The sequence below is a fragment of the Tupaia chinensis genome, unplaced genomic scaffold (assembly GCF_000334495.1).
Source record: "Tupaia chinensis unplaced genomic scaffold, TupChi_1.0 Scaffold000570_1, whole genome shotgun sequence".
In the NCBI taxonomy this organism is placed as follows: Eukaryota; Metazoa; Chordata; class Mammalia; order Scandentia; family Tupaiidae; genus Tupaia; species Tupaia belangeri.
Genome location: NW_006160084.1, coordinates 668,957 through 677,552, shown reverse-complemented (window position 1 = coordinate 677,552; position 8,596 = coordinate 668,957). Strand labels below are relative to the sequence as shown.

The following is an 8,596-nucleotide window of genomic DNA, read 5'->3' as shown; positions in this document are numbered from 1 at the left end:
TTTTTTTTTTTTTTTTTTTTTTTATTTACATGTGGCCAACTGCTCCTCCCTCTGGGCCAAGAAAATAAATACAACTTTAAAAGAACACAATAAAACAATTACAAAACAAACCCTATTCATTCCTGGTGTTCTTAGTGAAGCATTAGAGTGAAAGTTCAAACAAAGAATGTTCCCATTATCAAAAACATGGGCAACACAACCAACCTCTAGGGCATGCTTCCATGACTCTTTGGAGTAGAGAACAGGGCAGGAGCACCAATGCGTCTAGAAATGAGGAAAACAAGCCCTGGGAGGCTGACTGGCCCAAGGTCACCCAGTCTGTTGGAGGTGAGAGTCTCACCCAGTTTTGTCTGATTCTGTATCCTGTTGTTTCCAGGAATCACATCCGTTTGGTGTTCTGCCCTGTTAGCTGAGTATCCAAGGTTGACAGAACTGGTGCAACAGCCTGAGCAGGTCCTGCTCTGACCTTTGGGATGCCTCCCATCTTGGCTGCAGGCCTTTTGAGTCTGGGGTTGAGACATGCATTTAAAGCTCCATTGCTCACCACTGATCTCCCTAAGAAACCTCCACAATGGCCCTGGGTTGAACAGGAAGTTAAGCTCTTTCATTGGGTGTTGGGTATCTTTCATTCCTGACTCCTCTGAGCATCTCAGCTAGCCTTCTCTTTGATTCCTACAGTTCCATAACTGATTTTAAAACAGTCTCTTAGGGTTCTCCGATAATTTGGGGGTGGGCGGAAATGGCAAATATGTCTTACCTCAGGGAGACATTTGCTGATAACTACCTTCAAAGACTGAGTCTGGAGTCAGCTGAAAAAGCTCATCACTGTGACCAACTAGTGATGTCAGGCACAAGCTCCAGGTGGAAAGTGGAATAGTTTTGGGCACTCACTTCCCAGGTCTAGGTCAAAAGCACTCATGGGAGTGGGCCAATTTCAATTTGTGCTCTACCTTGCCATGCTTGTTCACTTAGCACAGTACTGGACGCATATTGGTTGTTGTGTGGTTAATGCCTCGAGAGGTATTACCAGGCAGAATCGAACACCTGTGCAACCTCTTTTCAACTCTGGTGTGTGCCAATTCTAGCTCCTCAGGTTCCCAAACATATCCTATGATCCTTTCTGGAAAGCCCAGAGTCTTCCCTGTGGTATCTGGTACCTTCTAGACAAAAGCCATGTCAGATTAGTCTGGCTCCCTTCAATGTTTAGCAAACACAACCATGCTCAAGTTTTGATCCTAACACAAAGATGGCTCTGAATTTTTTCCTTGCTCTAGTTTTAAGGAGGTCAGGGTGAAACAGACCAAGGGCCCCCTGATAGGCCTCATGCTTCCACTGCTGGCTGGTTTCCCTATCTATATCACTTATTTATGGCACAGCCTGGGCACTTTCCAGCTTACGATATCATTCCACTCTTGATCAAGGGAATTCAATGAGAGCCTCTCACCACGATGGTGTCATGCCCTAGCCATGGTATTCAATAGGGAGTCTGGGCACTTGGTGTTGACACCAGAATTTAGCCTTAGAAAGATCCAGGCTAACACAATTGGAGAGAATCTATGCTCTTCCCGAGACATCTTTGATTCTCCCAGTGTGAAGGTCAAGTGCTTGCTGCATGCCTACACTCAGCGTGAGGCAGCTTCTGTCCTCCCCAGAGGGTGATACCAGCACCACCAGTAGTGGAAATCTCACAAAGAACTCTTCAGGTACCACAAAAAAACAGAGAGAGGCAGCAGGTAGATTTCCTTTCTGTATCCAAAATGGTCTGCTGGAAATCAGAGACACCCTCTACTTCCTGCCCTTTAACCTTCCAGTTTGTTTCCAAGACTTGAGCCAAATGGGTCATGATGCAATATCAGAAAATGAGGAAAAAGGATGTTGCCTTCTTTTACTGGACAAACCCACTTTCAAACTAGGGTCCTGCACTGTTGACTCTTTCAGTGTTAACTCAAGTGCAGGCGCAGGACAGAGGACGGATCTGGAAGTGTTTTAAGTGGTTTCCATTCTCTGGAAGGCTGGAGGTACTGGTGTGACCTGGGTGGCAGGCAAGGATATCCCTAGCTCAGGGCTGAGTCGGCTTTGCTGAACTTTTAGCGTGGACATGGAGCTTCATTCGGAACTCTCAGTCAAGGCTGGTTTCATTGTAGCTGGCCATAAACAGGCTCTTCTTCTCAAACACTGAATTAGTCATTTTCAGCCATTATCTTCACGCCCCTTCCTTTAAGTAACAGAAATCCATCTGGAAAGATGTACTTTAGAGACAAACTTCATTTTCTCCCCAAATTTTTGGTAATTCTTTTGCTTCAGTGTGTCCTGTTATCCTGTTATATCTGAGGCATGTACTCTGACACTCAGCTTCTGAGAAGCGACCCAAGTTCTAAAAAATGAGAAGTGTCCTATTTGAATACATTGTAAATATTCCACAAGTTAAATCTGAGTACAAAATTTCACATTCTTCTAAGGGCTAAAATCTACACACACGAAAATAAAGATTTCCAATGTAAATTTTACTATTTTATTTGTGAAAAAACTACAAGCAGAATTCATAAATAGACATTTCTATTTAAAGCAGGAAAATGATAAAGTGGCTTCTAATAACATAGTCGTGCACATGCCAGTAACAGGAATATATTAACATCTTTTATTTGCTAGACAAAGAGCAGTGTCCAATATAAATTTCCCCAAAACATTTAAGACCTGTGAATTTCTGACCAGTTCACAAAACCACCAATTGACACTTTAGCATGAAGGAAAAAACAAACCTAACAGACTGTCAGCTCTAAAGACGTTACAGAGCAGAAACTTCCAAAAGCGTTATACAAGCTGTCTTTCTGGGCAAATGAAAAATATAGCTCGTATAATACATTAACAAAAATTCACAAGATAAGATTATGTTTTGACATACTTAACAAGCATTCTCTATTTGTCTCCAACAAACAAAGCTAAGGAAATAATGTAACCATCTTTACACAGTAAATTAAGGTTACAAGTCATACACAAGAACAGAACTGCTTGCGCATTAAAAACTGTTCAGCTCCATTGTCATACTCTAAATGTTGGCTCTTAAACCATTTTCGGTTACATACAAGCAAGGTTATTATATATTCAGCAATTAATAAATTTTCAATAATTTAAGATACGGTAGCTTAAAAAAGTAGACTGAGAATGGTCTTGATAAGGCAGGTGAAACATCTTAGTGGAACTAAACTCACAGAAGCTTTCTGCCAATATTTTTAAATATCCAGATTGAAACTGAAAGGTTTGAATTAAAATATTTTGTGGGTGTCAAGATGTCTTTTTTTTTTTTTTTAAACTGCATGACTCAAGCAGAGCAAGTCAGGTAAGCTCTGTGTGCGCACGCGGACGCACGAATGTGAAAGATTGTGTGGTATTAAAACAAATGAAAACTTGCAAGCGTTAACACTGTGCTTTTGGGTTTTTTTAAACCTGCTTTCTGCACCACCGAATACCAAGTATTTCTGGTCCTCTTTTAACATATTCCTTTACAATCTACACTAGTGTTTTTCCACACTGCCTACTAATTGTAGGGCAAACTGCAAATGCAGGAAGTTACAGGAATTCCATTTCCAGAATACATGCCTGAGGGATGTCATCAATTTCAGAAATTAAAAGACTAAAGTACCTACCACCTCACTAGCCAAGCACTTAAGGGGCTGACCCCTTAAAATCTGATTGCTTAGATAACTCCCACTGGTAGCTGCAGTTTCTACCAAAATGGCATTATCATCCCACTTGTTCGAAAGCAGTCCTCCCTTCCCTCACCCCTCCCTTTTCTTTAATTTATCATGGAGGCAAAACTGAAAAACCAAGACAATGGCAATGAATTAATTAGCAGCCTATGAGTAGCTGGTTAATCAGCTTTTTCCACTAATCTAGGGGGTCCAATCACTTTACATGAAACTAATTTGGAAAAAGTACACAGTGTTCTGAACAAAGTGCATACCAACAATAACTGGTTCAACAAGCAGTGCAACCCACATGAGTTTGGTGACATTACAATTATTCTTTTAAAGTTAATTTAAAAACTTAGCAATCCCTTACACCTCTGGAAAATAAATATGGCTGACTAATTTACCCTCCCTGAGACCCTTAAAAAAGGAATATTAAAATTTTAGAAGGAATGTCTTTGCAATATCCCACGAATATTAAAATGTGGATTTAAAATTCATAGTCAAATCACTATGTATTAATATATTCTGATGCTTACAGAAAGCATCTGGTTTCCTTTGGTTCATTAATAAATACTTTAAAAATGTATTTAAAAAGATAAGCACAGCTTGCATCCCAGATACAAGCGTTATTTTAAAAAGAGGGGAACATTGTCCATGCATTTGAGAATAGGACCACAGCAACAAATGGCACTGCTTTATCATCTATACCTTTGAGAAGAGGATTTAAATCATGGTACATCAGTGACTACAGAATAGTTTTAATGTAAATGTGAAAGGAACCTTTCCAGTTGGCTACTCAATTCAAGCTGTTAATTTTTTTTTACTTGTTGCCTCCACAGACAGAAATTTCTTCTATTATTAAACAAACCAGGTTCTTAACACCAAGATGTGGTGCTTTCCTACCAATTGGTTGCCCTCCCAAGAGTCTCATGAGTCTCTAAAGTACAATCAAACAAAGGAAGGTAACATCAAATTCGCATCTCAGAGATGACCCTGATGTGCCGAAACCGTGTGGACGTGAGTGTAAAAGTCAAAGAGGAGACAGCACAAATCCAAACACATTTTTTTTCCAAGTGAGAAAGGGTAGCATATTAGAAGTCTTTTGATTTTTGCAAGACGGCAAAAAAAAGAATGAAGAGAAACTTTGAGAGACTGTTTACTCAAGCTATCTTTATGTTGAGGAAGAAAACAGATCAACGCCGCTCGCAGCAGCAGGAGCTTGCCCTGCTCCTTGGGCTGCTGGCGCTCAGGCTGCCGGTGCCACTTGAGTTCCTTCTCACAGCAGGGAATTGAAATGCCTCCAAACATTTAAAAGCTCCATGTTAGGGTTAGATGTGTGGTTGACAACCTCTGTTCAGCAAAACAAGTCATAGAAGGCTTTAAGAAAGAAAAAGGATTCTCACAACTGAATTCGTAGGGTGAGGGTTGGTGAAACCAAGGGACACGGGGCAAACACATTTCAATGACAAGAACCACCACTGCGATGTCAAGTGGAAAGTGGAAATAAGGGATGCTCCCAGTATGGACCATAGATACAGTTTAGAATGGTTCAATCCTAAAACTAAGAGATATATCTAGGTTTACCTCAGACATGAGTAGAGAGGTCTGGAAAAATGGATGGAATTCGAGTGACAGAACACCATACTTTCATGAGTGCTGATATAAGAACAGCAATGTTACATGTAACCGTAATTTACATGAATACTTGGCATTCTGGAGCTAGTTTAGTTACTTCTGAATAATGACCAAAGTCCTCCCCAACTAAACCACTTGTGATTTGTCAGTTATTCCATTGCAAATGCAGGCTATCTGGAGCAGTCTTTAAATTTGAGATCACATTGTTTAAAAAATATATATTTTTTATATTGTCCAGTACTCTTTAGACAGAGAGAGTCAAGTTCCCACGTGGGTTGGAACATACTTCATGTAAGACTGATTTGAATTTAATTTCAGCACTTTCATAGAAGGGACTGTCCCAGATCTGTTAACTGTTCAATGTTGTATTCACTTCACAGTGTATCAAGCACCAGCGTTGCCATGGATTGGTTTCAAATAACCCTTTATATATAATTTTATATTTATATATATATAGTTATATCAAAACTGATAGTACATAGTATAACTGGAAGAAAGAACTAAACTTAAAAGGATATGCTGAAAGAATGGAGTTTGTGAACACAATAAATAAAAGTTCCCTCCCCCTCCCAAACCCCCCCCAACAAAACAAAAACAAAAAACCAGTTGTAATGTACATGGAAAATTGTGCACAGCAGATTTTTTTTTTTATAAAAAGTAGATTCAGGAGCACATCCAATTATAAATGATTGTTAGGAAAATCATATAAAACAATGGAATACATAAAAGTGTCAAGAGTAATCGTCAGGGTGCGAAATTCCTTGGTGGCCAGATGCCCATGGTGAGCAGAAATCATTCTGGCAGCATCACTAAAGAGGTCGGTGTCCACAGAAGACTCTCCAGGGGTGCCAGCAGCATGGGCAGGTGGAGGATTTGAATTTCATACCCTGATTCATAGTTTTCACAATTCCATGTGCAATTTCAGAAAGATTCATCATTTACTGCTGACATGTCGCCTTTTGGCGTGGACGAACGGGAGGAGCCCTTGTCTGTGCTCTCTGACCCCGAGCTGCTCTGGTTCTGCTGTTCTGACCCTGCACTGGAGGTCACTGTGGATGATGACGTCGAGGAGGAGCGAGTCTTTTCTTTAAAGTCTGTGATAATGACGGTGACGTTGCCCACAGTTACTGCCAACTGCTGTGCAGTGCTCCTGTCCACGTTTTTCAGCCGGGGCCTGAAAGCAACACCATAGAGGAACAGGCAATTAAGTAAGTTACGGACTAAAAAAGTTTCTGGCAGAACGTTATCAAGACACACAAAGACTTCATGACACAGTGACAAAGAATCTGAAGTGTCCTCACCACAAATGCTAAAGCTGATTACAAAGTGTGCCAATCAATGAGTAATATAACACGTATGACCGACCATCGATTAGCAAGGCTTTGGACCACAGCAAAATTACTACTCATGTATCTTTCTCCTGTTTCAGTCACAGTACTTAAGCAGACTTTAAGGATGGGGGTGGGAATGTGGCTAACGGTCCCACAAACAGGTCATTTACTCCATCCCTCTCAGCCCATAAAACCACAGGCACAAGCACAAGACCATCCTGGGTTCCTGGGCATGACTAAATAAATCAGTACCTTGAGGTGTGATTCGTGTCGCTGGTCTTTGTTGTAGCATTTGCAGACTGTATACTGTTTGCTTCGCTAGGAGGGTCTTTCAGAATATCGGACTTTGGTCTGATTTAGAAAGATAGGAAAAAGAAGCATTTAAAAGATATCTTTGATTCACTAGCAAAATAATATAATATACCGAGTTAAGCCAGAACTTACTTTGTTTTTTTGTTGGTATTTTTCTTGGTAACACTAGGACTGATTTCCTTATCTTTCTCAGGTTTCTCTTTGTCTTGCTTTTCCACCTTCTCCTTCTTCTCCTTCTTAGGGGGAGGTGGAGTGGCATACTGCTGTGCTACCTGTTGTGCCACCAGCTGAGAATTGATCCGAGGTTTTCTAAAACATTCAAGAAGAGATATAGCATTATTTGCTGTATAAATATTTTTAATTTTTATTTAGTCTCATAATTTCTTAGATATTTTACTACTGGTATCTGACAACTCAAAGCTCTAGAAATAACATCTATTTCTATATTCTTATTTTGATTTAGTATGGATTAACCACAAAGCTTTCTCTGAAAGGAAATGATACGTTTATGTACTAACACTCACACACACCACTGTGCAGTAAAATGGTCTCTCATCCAATAAAACATGACAGTGCTTCTCGGATTACTGAGAACACTACCTCTTTTGAGCTGTCAAGATTATACTGACAGCTTTCAAATAGTTCTGCTGCAGAGGGTTAATCTCATTTTATTAAATGGACACTGGTAATCCCTTGAAAAGAGAATGAAATTAGAAGTGTGACATTCACTCCTCAATTTAATTATTTCAACTTGTTCAGCTCCCCTGCAGCTCTGTGATTGGCACAAACGACACCCATCGAGCAATAAAAGGTAACTGTGGTTCACATTAGCTCCCAAGGGGGTGAAGAATGAAAGCCACTGTGAAAAAATCTTAAAAACAAGTGATACATTCATTGTACCATCAACCATGATGTTCGTTCCCATCTCCAACTGACACTGGCTCTTAGTACTATTGTTTACAAATTCTAAGTGGTGCCAAACTCTCTTCACAATACATGACCATTCACAGACCCAAATGAGAAGGGGGAAAGGAATGACTGTGCACTACTTCTTATAATTTATTTCCAAAGACATTCATTCTCAAGATAAGACTTTTATAATACAAAAACTCTCCAAGTATAGGAAATAAATATCCAAATAGGTCATTAACGTGATAAGGCAACTGGCAGGCACCATGTGACAGTCTCCTTCAGATCCTATAAACTCCTTTTCCTTTCCCCAGGAGAAAAATAACTAATGGGAGAGGTAGTGGTGGTGGACAGAAAAACACAAAAACAAATTTAGAAAGAAAGAAAACAAAGCTGCTTTTCTGATATAATTCTGCTGTTCATCAAAAAGCAGTTGCTGGGTGCATACCCTGAGAATTCCTAAAATAATGCATGGTTCCTGGAACACCTCTGGGCACTGGGTATGATGTGGCTCACAAAGGATGCTGGAGAAGAGGGACGGAGACTGTACAGACCAAGGAGACTGTACAGACCAAGTGTTGAAGGCACTGGTCAGATTATTTCAGTACTGGTTTGGTGGCAGTGTGGCTTTTGTGAGAAAATGTAACCAAAGAGGTACAAACTGAGAGCAAGCTACCTTATCGGCCTCCAGTAAAAACTCTAGTGGGGGGGGGGGGCGCA

At 40.3% G+C, this 8,596-nt stretch overlaps 1 protein-coding gene across 1 annotated transcript in view; it reads right to left on the bottom strand.

Annotated features, from left to right (window-relative positions):
• Nucleotides 1–2,498: 2,498 nt before the first annotated feature.
• RYBP (RING1 and YY1 binding protein) overlaps nt 2,499–8,596 on the bottom strand; it is an 85,057-nt gene continuing 78,959 nt past the window's right edge. The window contains exons 4-6 of the mRNA XM_006158053.3: nt 7,100–7,276; nt 6,908–7,006; nt 2,499–6,498 (exon numbers count right to left, since the gene is read on the bottom strand). Coding sequence (XP_006158115.1) covers nt 6,246–6,498; nt 6,908–7,006; nt 7,100–7,276 — 529 coding nt within the window. The 3' untranslated portion in view covers nt 2,499–6,245. The remainder of the gene's footprint in view (nt 6,499–6,907; nt 7,007–7,099; nt 7,277–8,596) is intronic.